This window comes from Sander lucioperca, chromosome 9 (genome assembly GCF_008315115.2).
Source record: "Sander lucioperca isolate FBNREF2018 chromosome 9, SLUC_FBN_1.2, whole genome shotgun sequence".
NCBI classification, from domain to species: domain Eukaryota; kingdom Metazoa; phylum Chordata; class Actinopteri; order Perciformes; family Percidae; genus Sander; species Sander lucioperca.
Window position 1 is genome coordinate 23,264,850 of NC_050181.1, and position 19,119 is coordinate 23,283,968.

The 19,119-nt window shown below is 40.6% G+C and overlaps 1 protein-coding gene across 1 annotated transcript in view; it reads left to right on the forward strand.

Moving 5' to 3' along the window:
* LOC116043946 (xenotropic and polytropic retrovirus receptor 1 homolog) overlaps positions 1 to 9,083 on the forward strand; it is a 40,327-nt gene extending 31,244 nt beyond the window's left edge. The window contains exons 5-16 of the mRNA XM_031290981.2: positions 450 to 599; positions 1,333 to 1,416; positions 2,292 to 2,373; positions 2,948 to 3,037; positions 3,350 to 3,447; positions 3,672 to 3,851; positions 5,300 to 5,465; positions 5,565 to 5,756; positions 6,625 to 6,791; positions 6,920 to 7,059; positions 7,219 to 7,440; positions 7,530 to 9,083. Of these exons, the coding sequence (XP_031146841.1) occupies positions 450 to 599; positions 1,333 to 1,416; positions 2,292 to 2,373; positions 2,948 to 3,037; positions 3,350 to 3,447; positions 3,672 to 3,851; positions 5,300 to 5,465; positions 5,565 to 5,756; positions 6,625 to 6,791; positions 6,920 to 7,059; positions 7,219 to 7,440; positions 7,530 to 7,584 (1,626 nt within the window). The 3' untranslated portion in view covers positions 7,585 to 9,083. The remainder of the gene's footprint in view (positions 1 to 449; positions 600 to 1,332; positions 1,417 to 2,291; positions 2,374 to 2,947; positions 3,038 to 3,349; positions 3,448 to 3,671; positions 3,852 to 5,299; positions 5,466 to 5,564; positions 5,757 to 6,624; positions 6,792 to 6,919; positions 7,060 to 7,218; positions 7,441 to 7,529) is intronic.
* The last annotated feature ends 10,036 nt before the right edge of the window (positions 9,084 to 19,119 follow it).

Genomic DNA, 19,119 nt, shown 5'->3' on the forward strand with positions numbered 1-19,119 from the left:
TGCTGAAGCTTTAAGTAATGAATGTATTAATCCTTAAGAGGGTGTGGTAATGATTAAATGAAGGAGCTAGTAGATTTGCTTCACTTACCAGCCAAAAAAAACATAGGTAATCTTTTGAATGGTTGGTGGAGTTTGACCATTCACTAGCCATTTGGCTGGACGAAAAAGTTCATTTTGAACCCTGATTATATGTGTAGAATAAGCCACTATTATATGTATATTATCATTATTTCAGTCAATGCAGATATACTGCACATTGAGTCTGCTTGACTAAACACAGCTGTACCACATGCAGAGCCTTTTTTTATGTTTAGGTAACTTCTAGTTTCACATCTTTCATGAGCAGTGGTTAACTAGTTAGTTTTGACAGGTTTGATTCTTCTTTCATTAAATCTCTCTCTCTCTCTCTCTCTCTCTCTCTCTCTCTCTCTCTCTCTCTCTGTGTGTAGAACCTGAACTTCACAGGTTTCAGGAAGATCCTCAAGAAGCATGATAAGATTTTGGAGACGTCGAGGGGGGCTGACTGGAGGGTGGTCCATGTTGAAGTGGCTCCATTTTACACATGCAAGAAAATCACACAGCTCATCTCTGAGACCGAGGTGCACACATATGTGTAGATATTCATGTAAACGTGCTCAAATTCACACAGTGATTTAACTTGGGCAATGTTCAGCCCCGAGATAACATAGCAAAGTGTTTATTTCAATGGAAACGGTGGTGTGTCGTGTTAGCACACTGCCTTTTGAATACGGCAGGATTTGTACACGTCACTGCTGATTGAGTTGCACCTCTGACACAGCAACTGGGGCTGCACGATATGAGGGAAATATGCGATAACGTTGTTGAATATCGTGATGACGATATTACTTGCGATAAATCAACCGATATTAAAGTGTACTCAGTTCTGCATTTCATGCTGCTTTCAGTATTCTGCTTAAATACAAGAAATTGCTTGTTGAATTTAAAACAAATGAAAGAGAACCATTTCCAACATTCTTTTATTGAACATTGAATTGAATATAAAAGGCACTACTAAAGAAAGACTGACATTTTAAAGTGCAGTTTTCTACTGATACTCTCTTTCAACTAACACAACAAACTCTGAGTGTCTTTTGCATTATGTCGCAGCCTTTCACGATGTGTATATTTGGCCAGCTGATATTGCAAGACGATTAAAAAAAAAAAAATATATATATATATATATATATATAGCCCTAATACCGTGCCGTAAAGGTGGTCTATAAGTAAAGTCATTATTATTATGAACATTATCAATATAAAAGCAGTTAGAAAGAGAGCAAACCCCACAAATTCTCTCTCTGTGTCTCTCAGGCGTTGGTCACAACAGAGCTGGAAGGTGGTGACAGGCAGAGGGCCATGAAGAGGCTGAGGGTTCCTCCCCTGGGAGCTGCACAGGTCAGACACACACACACACACACACACACGCTAGGGATCGACCGATACTATTTCAAGGCCGATACCGATTATTAGTAGTTAATGAAACCGATATTTTGAACCGATATGCATATGCAGTGAAAATTATGATCTTTTAGTCAAAATTAAGATTTTGGAATGTTACAAACTCCAACACAAAACTAGTTTAAATGCTTTAATCAGTTATTTAATAAATGAGATACTTTCAACATAATCCCCAGTAACAGAGAGTCAGATATTGTGGTGATGTTGTGGGCGGGACATTAAGTCAGACTCAGTGGTGAGTGAAACCGAAGCAGAGGGACAGACACAGAGCTGTAGCCGAGCCAAAGTAGCGCACTTTTTAATTCATTAACTTTATCCGTTATCAGGCAAATAAAACGCTGATACAGATCATTTGCAAATTGCCAAAAAACGGCCCAATAATCGGTCTATCCTTAACACACACACACACACACACACACACACACACACACACACGCTCCTGTTGTCCTTTTGTTGCACAAAGTCAAACTTTCACCCACAGAAAGTTTCCTTTGGTAACAGATGTCAACAAAGTGCATGGCCAGATGTCCTATTTAACTTGTCTTGTGATTGTGGCCGGGTTAGCTCAGTTGGTAGAGCGGGCGCACATGTGTAGAGGTTTATTCCTCGACGCAGCTGCCGCGGGTTCGACTCTGACCTGCGGCCCTTTGCTGCATGTCATTCCCCCTCTCTCTCCCCTTTCATGTCTTCATCTGTCCTGTCAAAATAAAGGCCTAAAAATGCCCCAAAAAAACCAACTTGTCTTGTGATTTATGAACCAACTCTATTGTCATGCTCTGAGGGGTTGACTGTGTCTGTCTGTCTGCCTACAGCCTGCTCCTGCTTGGACCACCTTTAGAGTCGGGCTTTACTGTGGCGTATTCCTCGTCTTAATAGTCACTGTGGTCATTACAGGTAACACATACAGACAGTACATACACACGCACACATACAAGTCATGCGATTCAACAATTGTTACATAAATTGTATATGTAAGAGGATAGAATATTTTTAGATTTGAAGGTGTGACACTTCACATCATCTAGTGATTCAGTTTTACTTCCTGGAAAATTAACTGTCATGGTGTCCAGGCCAGAAAATATACAGCACTTGCCATATTTTGGCTTGCATCACAACAGAACACACTGTAGTTTCAGGGTCATAACCTATTTATGTCTTTTGCATTGTGGATACTGTTTTACAATACTTAAGAAGAATGAAGGAATAAGTAAGCTTTTTTTTCTCTCTCTGCCTATTACTTTGATTTGTGTAAATAAATAAAAGTCAAACTATCCTCTCCAGTTGGCAACAGCACAATCATTATCAATATTAGCGACCATTTTAAAAAAAAAAGTAGCAATACAAGACTGGGAAAAATCATGTCGTGTCATGTTAAGTTGTTACGGAATGATCTTGTGTAAGTGTTCTCACTCTCCTCCTCTGGTTTTGCACTTCTATCATTTTCCATTTTCCCTCTACCTGTCACTAGGAGCTGTGGTGACAGAAGATGTTGATGTTTGGCCTATGGTCAGGATCTACAGAGGAGGCTTCCTGTTAATAGAATTCCTCTTCCTGTTAGGTACACACACACACACACACACACACACACACACGATACGATGCCAAGTTTGGGACTCAGGTTTCCGTACATTCAGTTCAGGACATGGAAGGGAGAAAGGAAAACAAGCCTTGTTGTATCCCAATAATACATGAAAAACATATACTAACTGCAGTGGTAATGTTACATAAATTACAGTTTCAGTTACCAATTTATATTGCACGTACACACACGCGCATGTTTCCCTACCACCTAAGTTTGAATGGTTTCCCGTTCAAAGTAAGAGCACAAACAACGTGAAGTCAATATCAGTCCTGTTTTTCTATCTTCCAGGCATCAACACCTACGGCTGGAGGCAGGCGGGGGTTAACCATGTACTCATATTTGAACTCAACCCCAGAAACAACTTGTCACATCAGCATCTGTTTGAGGTCTAAGCACACACATGCAAACATTCTGTCTATCAAAATGAGATGGATATAATAACTTTGTAACCAGGAGCATGGCAATCACTTGTTCTCTACATGAGTCAATAAGCTGGATATTCATTTGTCTTTATGGATTTCAGACATTTCTCCATGCTGATGGACATTGTGACTGAATTAGTCTGTGTGTGTGTGTGTGTGTGTGTGTGTGTGTGTGTGTGCGCGCGCAGATTGCAGGTCTGTTGGGGGTGCTGTGGTGCGTCAGCCTGCTGTGCTGTCTCTTCAGTGGTAGCATCCTGGTACCAATGCAGGCTAACCCTCTGGCTCTCTACGGCCTCTTCCTCCTCTTCCTCATCAACCCCTTCAAGACCTGCTACTACAAGTCCCGCTTCTGGCTGCTCAAACTCTTGGTAGCGTCACTCGGTTACAAACCATACAGTCGTCCTGTTTGTTTCTGTCACCACTGTTCATCTTTTTTGCGACCGCACAGTACAGTAAATTATCTTCATTGTAGTTGACAAAGATGTTTTAATTGTTTGACCGTTTGAAATATCCACTATTTGACATTTCTAGGGGAAAAAGTTGCTCTATTTTGCAGTTGAGTGTTTTGAGAGTTTTTAAGTTGAGTGTTTTGGCTGAGCAGCACGCAGTTCAACCATAAGAAATAGAGCTCCAGACTTACTTTTTCCATAAGTTGCACTGGTGCGTCTACATTTTTTTCATTTAGGTGCACCAGCACATCATTTAAAGATTATTTTTGGGCTTTTCACTTTATTAGATAGTGATAGTGGTAAGACAAGAAAGTGGGAAGAGCGAGAAGGGACGACATGCAGCAAAGGGCCGCTGGTCGGACCCGATCCCGGGCCACTTCAAAGGACTCAGCCTACATGGGGCGCACACTCTACACCCCCCCCCCCCCCCCCCCCCAGCACATAATTTCGGTGTACCCAAAAAAATGTACAGCGCCTTTTGGAACCGCATTAAATTAAGCATATAAGTATATGTATATATAATAAAGGTGCAAATGGAAGTTTTTTTCTTTATTTAAATCACTGCACAAACAAGAAATCGCAATAACCTAAATTGTTTAAAAAAAAAAAAAAAACTGATGATCTAGGATTTAAAATTGGTACAATATATTTGTATTATATGCAGTGTTACATGTTATTATCATTTCTGACTCCTCACGCAACGCTGTGGGGAGATTTCAAGATTCAAGATTTTGTATTCGCCATTTGTACATCCACCAAACGGAATTCTTGTGCAAGCTCTTTTTCAATTTATTTTTTATTAAGTTTTGCCATAGGTGTTATACAAATAATTACAAAAACCCACAAACCTTACATAACCCAAATGAGTGTAAGATACATTTAACATACAGTATACAAAGACTATTTGACATACATAAACGGAGCTTTGTGAACACAAAGAATATAAAACATATAAAGACAGTATTTGACTAAACGCTACAGGGGACAGATAGAAAAAGATTATACAAGGTAAATAAATGAAAATAAAATAAGACAAAAAACAGATACTATACAAAAGAGTGCAAAAAATATAATACGTTTTGAGACATTGTGCTTTTCTAACGTTTCAGTAGTGTGACAGCAGGTCTTCAGACACTACCAATGTGCAGAACTAAAAAGTGTGATTTAAGAAATCTATTTTGGTCATCGTTGAGAACGGTTCAGATGCCAGTTTAGTCCATCACAACACCCGAAATAAAGGGCAAACGCAAAAAAGAAATGGATGTAGTCCATTTGTCAGAGCATACTAATGATCGCTTCAGGTCAGGATTCTGCAGCGAAACTGCTGATAACTCTGACACTGTCCTCTCTGGCCCTTTCTTTCACAGTTTCGAGTGGTGACAGCTCCGTTTCATCGGGTTGGCTTTGCTGACTTCTGGCTGGCGGACCAGTTGAACTCTCTGGGTGTGGTTCTGATGGATCTGGAGTACATGATCTGCTTCTACAGTTTTGAACTGGACTGGAAAAAACACAATGGACTCATCAGCAGTAAAGGTGAGACTGAACAATTAAAGGCTGTAAAGACCCTGATCCAATGACGATGGACCCACGCCTCGTCATGACCACTATGTTTCTGCATGCCGCTCTCTGCAGGTGACGTGTGTAATTCCTACTCCTATGGGGTCCGTGCGGTGATCCAGTGTCTTCCTGCTTGGTTCCGATTCGTCCAGTGTCTGCGACGTTACCGTGACTCCAAACGGGCCTTCCCTCACCTGGTTAACGCTGGGAAATACTCCACTTCCTTCTTTGTTGTCACCTTTGCTGCCCTATACAGCACACACAAAGGTAGAATGGAGACTCAAATACACTACACATCTTTGTGTCCATGTATTCCACGCACAGATCGCACCAGGTTTTTATAGGAAACAGACCTTTATTAGAGACAGACCTTTATTTTTTAGTTTTCCCTTTTTATATTTTTCCATAACTTACAACATAACTCCCTGTTTTTTGATCTGCTCCTGTCTTACTGTTTTTATTGCATCCCTGTTTCTCTGTTGTCTTTATAAATTATTAGTCATGTCATACACACCCTGAAAAATAGCATGGGAATGAATTACAATAGAAATATATTTGAATATGTCTATAAGTCGCTAAGAGGGTCTGAAAAGTAGCCAAATCTAGTGAGAAAGTTGCCAAGTTGGCAACACTGTCCGCAACGTTACTGCTGAAGCTTCATGATTTCCCAAACTAAGGAGTGAAATCACAAAACGTGCGTACGTTAATCACACATTAAAAAAAGAGTGGCCTCAAAAGGAATTTGCATGAACTCATAATTAACGCATCCATCTTGACAGCCCTAGTTATTTCCTTAAAGAAAAAGGATATTTTCCAGTTTTCCAGGCCATTGTCTATTTAGTATAGAGCAGCTGTTCCTGTTGTGTATCAGAAGCCAAAGTAACAGCAGGTTAAGATTTGATTAAATAATTCATCACTTGTATGTAGAAGTTAAAGGCTGCTTGGAATACATTTCCGGACGGTCGTGCACATGCAGTATTTTGCTTCTCTCCTCTAAGGGAAAAATAGAAAAAACGTTTCCGTTTTTAAATCTAATGATCTGATGCTCTCGCTCTCGCTCTCGCTCTCTCTCTCTCTCTCTCTCCCTCTCTCTCTCTCTCTCTCTCTCTCTCTCTCTCTCTCTCTCTCTCCTCAGCTGCAAAGCACGCTGACACCCAGATCTTCCTCTACTTGTATATCGGCTGTTTAGTGGTCAGCTCGTGTTACACACTGATCTGGGATCTGAAGATGGACTGGGGCCTGTTTGACCGCAACGCAGGAGAGAATACCTTTCTGAGAGAGGAGATAGTCTACCCACATAAGGTATTTCTCCACACAGGGAGGAACCTGTGTTGGAGGAGAATGGCTGATACAGTGGTTTGATCCTTTCAAAATGAGTCCCTGAGAATATAAACTGTCATAACTGTCGTGTTCTCCGTCTCTCCCTCCAGGCCTATTACTACAGTGCCATAGTGGAGGATGTGCTTTTGCGCTTTTCATGGACTTTAACGCTGTCCCTCAGCACAATCCCTGGGTGGCACAACATCTCTGACATACTGGCGACTGTACTGGCCCCAATGGAGGTCTTTAGGTACACACAATGTTTCTTTATCTTTTCTACGACTGCTGATAAAGTCTGTGATGAAGAGGGTGTGGACCATTGTTATTCACTATTGTTAGAATCTTTAATATGTGAAGTACAGCATATGAGTAAAACTGGCCACTGACAGTCGATGTTTCTCCCTCGCAGACGTTTTGTGTGGAACTTCTTTCGATTGGAGAACGAGCACCTGAATAACTGTGGTGAGTTCAGGGCCGTCAGGGACATCAGTGTGGCTCCGCTCAATGCTGACGACCAGACACTGCTGGAGCAGATGATGGACCAGGAGGACGGAGTCAGGAACCGGCAGGGCAAGAAGAGCTGGAAGAGGAGCTACAGCATGAGTCTACGCAGGCCGCGACTGGCCTCACAGTGAGTCTCATTAGCAACAGTATGCTAACCTGTTCTGTAATGATACATAGCGTGAGTCAATACTGTAAACACTCTTTTTCTCATTTCAGGTCCAAGACCCGTGACACCAAGGTTTTGATAGAGGACACCGATGATGACTCCTGACATCAGGCCACGCCCCTCGCCTGGGTCCAGAATTTATTCAAAGGAGGAACCTCCACCTCCTAATCGAGGAATCACCCAGCGAGTCGGGCGTTGAACTCTCAGCCAAGGAAGGGTTTTTAAAACTCATGCCTACGCAATCCTTTCTCCGATGCATGAGCCGCTGCACGGGTTCAGAACTATTTCAAGGGAGGAGCTTTCACCTCTTGAAGAAACAACCCAGCAACATGGCCATCAAACTCCTACTCCTACCTTCAGTAATAATCAGGGGTAGGCGTATCACTTAAACTCTACCTTACCCAAGCAGTGGGTGAAAAACTTCCCTGTCATCCACAGCCACCCAGAGGTGGACTATTTAACTAAACCCACTCCTCAACCGTTGCTTGGGCTCTTTCCTAAAAGCCTCAGCCTAGCATGAACAACGCAGCTAAACGGAATGCAAGCTGATCGCCCTGACAGGAAGTGTCCCCGCTCCCTCTCGGTGCCACACCGCTACCACACAGGGAGAAGCCGACTTCAAGCCTACTGCTGTTGAGGACCAAAAGGTTTTTTTTTCCCCCTCACCTTTTAGCTATTAGTCCCCGCCTACACCACACCTTAAAAAATCGCGCGTCAACTTGTAATTTAGACTTCAAAATGAACCTAAAGCCCCCTTTTTTTCCCAATAAGAGAAAAGAAAGGATTGAAAAGTGTCCTCCTTTTCTCCTTTCAGCGACTTTTTAGGCCCTGTGAACCTTCTTCCTGACCGCTTGGCGAACAGACTATGCTGACAAACATTTGGTAACGCCAATCAGTCAGTGGCTTGACTCCCTCACTCTTCAGCTTGCCCCTTCAAATCATCACAGAGCTGCCTACCTGCACCTTACATGCTTTAGAAACACACACCGAAACATGCACTTTGTAGAAGTGAAATGGAGTGGAACGCCTATTGTGTGTTCACACAACACTTGAACATTAATCTTTTTGAGACCCTGGGAAGAAACAGCAACATACGCGAAAAATAGACTAGCGATTATTTATAACCGTGGTTGTAAATATGAGACGGACCAAAGTGGGAGGTGGCGTGAAAATATTCCGAAAATATCAAATACTCCATAATAAAAATAAAAAAGTGCTGAGTTCAGACCGCATCGAGCAGCGCTGGAATGACTGTTCAGCCTTGAAGCTGAGAGGGAAACTTTACTTTTGTTTCCGGAAAACTATGAAGATCACCTTAATCATCCTGCGGTAACTCCAACAGTCACCCCATGTGGAAAAAATAAATCTTCCATTTGGAAATGGTTTTACTGAATGTATGCCAACGTATTTATGTATGTATGAGTGGGAGAGATGCCTAAATACCACCTGTCAACCCATCTAGGCCAATCAGTTTTTGGAAACTTACAATAAGAGTTGAGATGAGTTCCAAGGAATTTTTATTTTGTCCCCTGAAATCTGGATTCAAGACTGATTGATTGAATTTTTGGTTTATGAAAAAGTAAAACTGGTTCATTGAAACTTGATTATCAAAAAGGGGGGAGGTCACCTGTCTTTCACATACTGCTCAACCTGTCACAATCAAAAGATAAATAGATGTAGTCTGAATGAAGTGGCTCTTCCAGCTGGTTTGGTGGTGAAGGACCCATGTGGGAGTGAATCTGATTGGCTGTGTTTTACACTGAGGAGATACATGCTGGTGTAACTCAGGTTCCATAAACATTCCAGTATGGTTTTAACACTTTAACGGAGTCTACCGTAAATTTACAAATATCGGCTCTGGCCTTTATTACCTCAAGCGCAGAGAGATCCAGGCCTTTGCATTAATTGTGAAACAGGGGAATTTAGGAACAAACTCAAAACTTCCCTGTCCGGTCGTTTATATACTTTTCCACAGCACCAATTCCATCAGTGATCCAACAGTCATGTCAGGCTTTCTGATCTGCTTCTCCTTTCTAACAGAAATAATGTTTTCATTCACCAATGGCCTGAATATTACTTCCAGTCCTTTTCCATTTTTGCTGACTGCTGTTACTCTACCATCAATGAATCTCAATGTCATGCAGAATAACACATTACATTTAATGTAATCCAGGCTTCCACTTATTGATGGGCTTTTAATTTGAAAACATCTACAGAAAGTTTTGCGTTTCATCGATGGCAGCTTGACATCGTTTAGAGCAGCAGAGGGGAATTGGCTCTGTATAAATGTGCATTATACTTACTTTACCATGTAGAGCCATTGTTGTTTTTTTCCCCAGCCTTTTTTTTTGTTCACACTGGCCATTATTTGATTTTGTATGAGAAATTACGGTAACCTTCTTTAACGGCTGAACATTAAGGCACTTGCTGGGGTTTTGGTGTGGTTTTGTTTCCATAGTTTGACAAAGTCTCGCTCAGTAATAGGTTACACACAATTACCATCACATCATCTGCATATTGGAAAACTCATTTCAGAGCGCAAAGCCCGACACAAGTGTCTTTGCTAGCTTAAGACCGACACAGTTGTCAATTTCGTTTTAAATAGCAAATGCACCTGCACATTTGGACGTGCTTGTCTTGCAGGGAGGTGTGTTCAGGTGCATTCTTGGCGTATTGTTATCTCGAGGCAGGGGAAAGTGATGGCGCCATTGACCAACAAAAACCTGGTCTGAAGTCAATAACGCAGCATTTCATTGTTATTTTAACGCCTGCTTAACCTCATAGAGTTTTGGTGGCATAGTGCTCGTGCCATATGTGATCTGCTCGCGTGCTTTCACTTCATGCACGAGCAGATCAGTTTCTTCTCCTGAAAATCTCTCCTTCCTGCTCAGCAAATCCTCCATCATAATAGCAATGTGCCATTGTACAAACGCGCCTGGCTTTTAAATGGATGTAGGGGATGACACTCTGCATGTTACCCCCAAAACACACCTATGATTAATTAAGACACTAAGTACAACCCTTTTGAACCGTGCAACTGGCGCACGGATCCTTTTTTCGACCGTTAAACTAGCAAAAGTGGATTTGTACACGCCCTACGTTCTTCACGCTTGACGCCGTCGCTTAGATCGTTAAAATAGGGCCCATTATGTCATTGTGGCCACACTGGAGAACCCTAACTAGTGTCAACCTTTGCTACCTAAACATGAGAGCTACACATTAAAACCATCTTTTATTGTTTAATAAGACAGGTAGTTGTGATTACACTGGAGAAAACGTTTTTCTAAATGTTTCTTAAAGAGCGAAGATATTCATTTTGTTGCTTTTTTTTCTTTTTTACATTCCCAAAGTGTTGGACATTATGCAGTGTGTCGCTCCAGCATCCGCTGGTTGTCTTAAACAAACTGTTAGAATGTGGTTAAGTTGAGGAGGTTCTGTTAAGGTTTTATATTCTTCTACTCTTGTTTTTTTATTTATCAGCCATTTAACACAAACCATTCTGCTTTGTCCTTTTTCAAGGAGTTTGTGAATAGGTTATGGATGCTATTTGGAGTGGATCAGAGTGACTGACTTCTAAAATACTTCAGGAAGCTCTGATTGAAGTCACGTGCCAGTGAGCAATAAGTCCCTCAATGATTATGTGCACTTTAATGCCAAACTAATTTACTTTCTCCTTTTCTTTGTCATTGTGAAAGCAGTCTCTGTTGCTCAGACTTGAGGAAGCTGCATGGCATTTTAGTTCTAGTAGAGTTTTAGTTTTCATCATCTTGTTTTAGTGACTCTTTCTGGAGCTTGCTAAGATATAGTGTAGGACCGACATTTGAGGACTGTGATATGTGATGCATCAGTGTTTTTTTTAAACACTGGAATCGGTTTCATTTGGGTCTCTCCAACATGACGTTATGCACTATTTTCAGTTCAGTCAGCGCTCTAGCTAGCAAGGATAGCAGAGCTGTTTCCAGTTTAGCTATTTAAACATGTCAGTTGAAAGAACAAATCATTTAACTATACTTAAGTATTTTGTGTTGGACAGGCTTCTTTCGCCAAGTTTGATTTAGATCTGTCAGAGCTGAGTGAACTGAACTCTCACTATTGTGAAGGTTTTTAATCTTCAATGTCAGTTCATTTGAGAGAAAACCTATTTTTTTGTAATGACCACTGTCGTCTCTTACTGTATGCTTACATTTCTATGACCTCATTCTTTCTTATTGTTACATGTATTGGGTGTTTGACAAATATATGACATTTGACATTATTTAGAACATTTTAAGCCATTAATATATATAGTGTTTCATAGAATAGTAGAGAAGAGGCAATATTTGATAGGTCTACAAGTTACTTCTTAATGGCAAAAATACAAAACGAGCAATAGAGAGGTTTTAAGTGGTACCTATCTTAGTTTGGCTGACAGGATGCTGGTTGGCTGAGGCAGCACGTCTTGCACTGCTTGCATTTCCAATATAATAGTTTTACAGTATGAATAATCACACTTCCTAGTACACACCAAAGGTGGATCTTCACTTAAAAATGTGGAACTCTTAGCCATATCATCTGTGCTGGTTGCAGAAGTCTACAAAGATTCAAACACAGCAGTCCATTTTTTTCTTTTTAATATGTTTTGGTTCCTTTCCTTGTTTTGCAGCCCGTCTTACGTCTTGGGTTGTTGTTGTAAATATATATATATAATATATTATATTATATAATATATTATATTATATAATATATATATATATATATATTTATTTATTTTTTAATTATTTTTTTTATTACTTGTCATCTTGATAATCTTCTCCACCATTCTTGAAAGCCTCTTGTTTATCCTATACTGTACTGTAGTTGCATACAGCTTAGCCCCTTTTGTTCTCTCTCTCCCCACCCCAACACATCATGGGTGCCCTAGTTCAAATTCCAATTCATTAGAATGGAATTGACCTCGTTAGTCAAGTTCAAATTTTGTAAACGTTCATCCCCGATATTTGCTTACCCTAACCCAAGCTTGTAAGCTTGGAGAGCTTTTACTGTCTCTCTCCAATAACTTTTTATTGAACTAAATGTTGTACTATGGTGAGCAGAATGCAGAGAGGTGTAAGCTAGGGATAGACCAATATTGTTTTTTCAAGGCCGATACAGATTATTAATAGTTAATGAAACAGATAGGCGATATTTGGAACCGGTATGCATATACAGTGAAGTAAAAATGGCAAATTTGGCAGTAAAATAAGCAGCTGAGTTTTTCTACTTTGCCTTTTTCTTTTGCACACTCAGGGTATGTCTCTCTTTTACACACCCACATGGGAATATATGGGTATATCTTTTTAATCGGTTAACATTTCTACACAAGCTTTGAAATGAGGGCGTTGCCTTCACTACTTTCAGTTTTCTGAAATGTCCGTGCGGCAGACACAATCATTCCATCCCAAAATTAAAAAGCCCAGTTTAGTTTTGTGATCTTAAATGCAATGCTTTTGTTCAGGGCTTTTATTTTGTTTTCATGTTGACCCGTTACTTTAGAAGATTATTATAAAGCCATTCCTGTGTTAAAAACAGCATGTTCCACAGTGACAGGAGATTTGAACTCAGGACATGTGAGCGCATTTGCACCGTAGTTTTCCAATTCACAAACAACATGAAAGCCTCCTGACTTCAGCCCCGTCTTTTTGTTATCAGCCCTTATTTGTACGAATGTACCAGTTGAAACCCCCCACTCCACGAATGTATTTGTTTCTGACATGAATGACGCCAAAGCTTAGCAAAGGAACCTCTAGAAAATGATTGTTTTCAGTTCTTTTTATTTTATTTATTTTTTTTTGTTAAAATTGGTACAATGCCAAATAGCATGAACTCTCTCTCTCTCAAAACATGATGTGTTCCTTTTAATCCCAGAGCCGAGGCTGATGGTGTTTTATGTTTAACTAATGATTCTCTAACTCTGAACATTTTAACACTTCAGCTGCCGGCAGACTGACCGTGTTGTTTGAAATCGTTAATCCTATTTTTTTGGGGGTTTTTTTTCTACATTCCAGGCGATGACTCAGGCTACATTTACATTGCTACGTCTTGGTTTTAAAAACAAATATCTTTTGCTACGTTTAGACCTCACATTCACACTGCTCTGACGTTTCAGAGCCCCCTAAAACATTTAAAAAAACGTCTGACCTCGTTTTGGTTTGAAATCGGGGTTGTGTTAGCCTGACAAGCCAGACCCACATCAAGATGTTGGGTCTGGGAACTCACCATTGGCAGAACTCAATCCGAGGGGCGGGATAAACGGTTGTCTTTCAAATTCCCTCTGCACTCATAGCCAACCAGAGCAACGCTAGTTGATAGATTAAACTTTTTCCGTATCCGGTCGGCAAAACTCCAAACACATCTTCCTTTTTTAAGAATGACTTCAGTGCTTAACTCCAAGTCTTCCAGAGTCGCAGCTAAAGCCGATTCCAAAGACCACTGTTCGCCAGCAGCAGTATCCATCTTCTTTGTTTTCAAGTAGCAGGAAATTCACGCGGAACCGTCGCAACTCTGCCGTCCTTATGTTAAGCCCGCCCACTGACTCTATGCATGATGTGATTGGCCTGACCAGAATTTGGTTTTTCCAGCTTGCAAGCCAACGTAGAGTTGCTAGACTGCCCCTGGCTGCAAATTACATTTGCTGCCACTAGGGTGCGTCTAGATTTCTAGGGTTGTGTTGCGTCTCAACAGCCGCAAACGAAAACTTTTGGCAACACCGACACCGACGCTAATGTTTCGCCGCCTGATAGACCAGAATGTTGATGAGATATGCGGTTTGGGCGTGTTAGTTTAAACAGAGATTAGTTCTACTGGAGCTAAAAAAATACGAGTGTGCACGGAGATCGCTTTCGGCTCAAAACTCTGCTTAACAACCAAAACGTAGCAATGTAAATGTAGCCTCACACTCCCATTACACACGAACACCACACTGCTTTAATGTTGACATGTTTGAGACTGTGACAGACAGGTGAATCCCCTTTTTTTTCCCCAGAAGTCAATCAAAGGAAATCCCCGTGTGGAGGGGTAGGGCTGGGTACTCCTCCTCAATGCTGTTTTGGTATCCTTAGTACCGAGTATCAAAAGTTAGCATAAATAATCTGGTTAGATCTGTGATCTTGTTTACTGTGATTTGTTCAGATTCATATTCCAACCAAAGTTGTTAGTTTTAGACTTTTAATTAAGCCACGGTTATAGAACGTGTGCTTGTGTTCAGACAACATTCAACACTTAAATAAAAAATATGTTGCGTATGAAAAAAAAAAACAGTTGCGTTGAAAACCATGTTTGTATTTCTCAGAGTAATGTACCGAAACCCCGGGATCATATCGGCACTTTTGTCGGAACAAATTCCAACGATACCCAGCCCTAGTCGAGAGTGGCGGGGATATGCTGGACCAAACAGAAGTTCTTTGAAAATGTCTTAGAAATGTTTCAATATAACTGTCAACAACAAGCTGATGTTCTAACATTTCACGTTGTACCAGTTGATTTTGACTAAAGTCTCATCAGTCGCTTCACCACAAAGCTACTCATTGGGCCTCATGCAATAATGTTTTCTTATTCTTATCCTGAACTTCTCTGGCTTTTTTTTCCTGTAAGGTTTTGTCATGCAAGTGTTCCAAGTCATATTCACTAAACGCAAACTTATTGTAAAATCGCTGGTTTTTAACTTGATGAATGTCACCTGAGATGTGCTTTTGTGAGATGGGATCATAAATGTTATCGACGGCCCTGAAATTGCCATCTAAGTCTGCCAGTTCCACAAGTCCTGCTGTCAGAAATCAGCAGACAAAAACATTTCCAATTGAGCAGTGTCAGCAGTTGTGTTAAACGACCCGAAACAATAAAAGTCTTAATAGCACTGCCGACAGACGTGCCATCAGAGCAGCACCATATTGTCACAAAAGTAAAGAGGGAATGGTTTGACAATGTTTTTTGTTTTTTGTTTTTTTTTTTATATAAAGACCAGGACCTGTATAAGGACCCTGATTGAGAGTTGAAATATGTCAATATTTTTTTTTTAAACTGAAATTTGGCAAGCCATGAGGATGATATGGCCAACAGGATATTCATTTTCAGGGGTATTCTAATTGTGTTTTGATTTTGGTGTCATATTTAAACTCCAAATGCATTCAGGTTTAAGCATTATGACTCTTACTTTAAATTTGTGCCCCCCCCCCCCTCTGTGGAGTAGGGTTGGGTACCGGGAACCCGGTTCCACTATGGAACCGGTTCCTACGCCACTGGTAGGAATTCAGAATCGGTTCCTCATTTCGGTTCCACTTAATGTGTCGACTGAAATATTTTCCCTCTGTTGCTCCGAAACGGACGAAAAAATATCCCACTTTCTCTGTAGTCTACCGTTAGCTAGCTACCGTAAATGTAGGCTACTTTTAAAATGCCATATTTTCCCTCTGGGCTCACCAAAACGGATGTAAAAGCATATTAACCATTCAACTGCACGTGATCACTAGTAAACATATTAACACTTTTTCAGTTTTTCAAGAATCGGTTTAGGAATCTGAATCGTTTTAAAAGTACCGGTTCAGCATCGGAATCGTAAAAATCCAAACGATACCCAACCCTACTGTGGAGAGAGACGGAGCCTCTGTTACATGACTAGTAAGACAAATCTGGACCACAATGAATTTTGTTTCAAACTTTTAAATTGGTGAATTCAACAAGTTCTCTTAAATCGCTTGTACGTGCCACTTAAAAACAAATCTGTTCATACGGGTGGTTCCTGCATGAGGCCCAGTGTGTCTCCTCTAGAGTTAATGGATGCACCATTAACCAGAGCGACTTGCTTGGTTTTTCATATATCCATTGACGAGCAGTTATGGAAAGACATGTAGTTCTGTAGTGAAGCAGTCTCAAGATTGAGTGGTATGATTGGATGCCAAGTGCTAATGTTGACAGCGGACAGTTACGCAGATTATTTCAGAGAAAGTAACACAGCTGGCAGCTTTAAGGTTTTTTTTTGTCCTCAGATCTGTGCGCGTCAATAAGAAAAACAGGGTTGTTACTGAAGCTTGAGCTGTTACCCATGGCAACACTGTCCACCCTTCAGATCCATGACGTCCCAGCTGCTGGTGTTGATGCAAACAAAAAAAAAAAAGAAGAAAGATGGAGGACACGTCTCCACTTAACTCCCACTGTACCAAAGTGAAGCCAAAATATCCCGGATGCCATCTTGTAATTTTGAAGCCCGAGTCTGCGCAGTAGTGATCAGGTGGTAGAGGCGCGGCATCAAAGTCCCTCCCATACACCCGCCTGGCCAATCGCGAGTCAATCTCAGCTGTCAATCATGACATTTTACTCCATTTTTATAGCATCAAATATCTGATAAAAAAAAAACAAACTTATCAGAACAATGAAGCCACCAGGGGGCGATCCAGATGTTTTGGCTTCACTTATACGGTCTATGCATCCACCCCTGGTTGCAAACCTCTCCAAGGCTTTTTCTCAAGTGAAGGGTTGTGAATTGTGATCTTTGGTGTTTAGTGATCTCCCCCCCCCCCCCCCATGCCCTGTGAGGATACTGTGTGTCCTCCAATCTGTTTGGACCACCTGTTGGCCCCCAGTTCTGTCGTATACACACCAGTCATCATGTTTAAGTACTCACTAAACCTCTGGACCTGGAGCATGGAGCCTCTCAGAGGATGAGAGTCCAGGAAAATGATTTCATTTAGACACAAAGCCATGCTGTAAAGTCGATTGGGAAAAAAAAAAAAGTAATTTGGTCTAATCAACAGCTGAGACGCTTGATAATCTAAGATGCTTCATGCTCACTGGCCCAAAGCTTTCTCTGTGTGGAACGTAGAGTACGTTGTGAGAAACAAACCTGGGTCAAAATTCTCTGACAACCATGTAGTTTAAGACAAGTTCAAACTAGAATAAAATGGAGCCAAAAAAAAAAACGTGACAGACATTTTCTGGTTAGTCTCCATGGAACGGAACTAGTAGGTTTTTATGATTAAGAGACTGAGAGAGAGCATTTTGTTCCACGTTCTGACCCCACTACGGTGTGACCCAGAGCTGTTGATTATACAATACATTATATATTGATGAATATATTGACTAGAAACATTGTATAATCGTGACTGTGCTGTGGATGTTGTCTTGTATGTACAGTAGCAGCGTGATGCTACAGAGGTGCCTGGTTCACCGACCCCTGTTACAGTTTTTCAGTAAAAACGGAGCTCAAAGAGGTGTTTGTGACTGGGAGTCTTATTTTTGTTCTCCAACTAACACTGGCGTTTGTGTCCGTCTACAGGAACTTCACCATTCAGATGAATTTTATTTAGATTATTCTAAAGTAACACATATACGTGATTACATGGTATTAGGATTTAGAGAAACATTTTGGGATTTGAGGTGCTAATCGGCATATATTCAGCATTGTAAAAATTTTACCAATCTTGTGCAAAAAGGGACCGGTCATCAGTGTTCAACCTAATCTTTTTGTTGAGACAGAAAAAGCCTCTCAAACTCTCAGATGATACTGTAATGACTATATAACATTAATGCATAGTATTTGTGTAAAATACAAACAGTTTACCCCAGGCAGGGGCGCTGTAACCAGCAGCCGCGAACCAGGCATGTGCACCGTCAATGTACGTCCACTAAAAATGCTGGGTTTTTTTTTTGGCCACTTAACAGGCTCAGATTATTATTCTAAGTGTCTGACAACATTATAGAAAGGATCCTTACAGAAATACACCTTTTTTGTTAGAGTAAAATCCTTTTTTTTTTTAACCAGATACAGCCCGAAATCACCATCGCCTAACTCACCAGACTCCATGTAAATAAACAGTACTTTTAGCGTGTATCAAGCCAGCATATTTTCACATGTAAATGGGTGAATTAAGGGTTTATTTTAACCAAACCTGAGTGGTGATTGTCAGAGCAGTGGATAACGAACCAAGACGGCTTTTGATAGTTTTATGTTGTTTCTGTCGACTTTGAATGAAGTGTGTTTTACGGCGTTAAAATTACTGTTTATTTAAATGGAGTCCGGTGGGTTTGGTTATAGTGATGTTGGTGATGTTTTATTTTAACCCTTGTGTTGACTTCGGGTCACATTGACCAGTTTTAAATTTTTGTTTTATATCAAAAAATATGGGACGTGGAAATAAGCGCTGAAAATGTGTAGAAGAAAAGCTAAAACAAATTGTGAAAAAAAGGCATAAAAAATGTCAGAAAAAAAAGTGTTTTTTTTCAAGGTTGAAGGGACGACAACACAAGGGTTAAACAAAAAGGATCTTACTCTTTAACAAAAAGGTCTCTCTGTAGGGATCGTTTCCATAATGTTGTCAGACAAGCACTTTTAGTGGACATAAATTGGTTCATAATTGCCCATTTACGTTATATTGCAGCTTGTTTCGTTGTCTTTCTTAATACTGTACCAATTTCAAAAAATGCTGTTCCCATCAGTCACTTAGACACAAAAACATGGGAAAATATATAATAGGTTCCAGGTTGGAAAAAAACGAAGTTACCCTTTAAATTGGATTTGGACTGCTGATTAAGCTGTAGACAGGTACGTTTAATTTATATTTGGGTGGAGGCAGAACTCTCAGAGAAATGCATCTTAAAACCTGCAAATAAGACCCAAACTATCCTACTGGC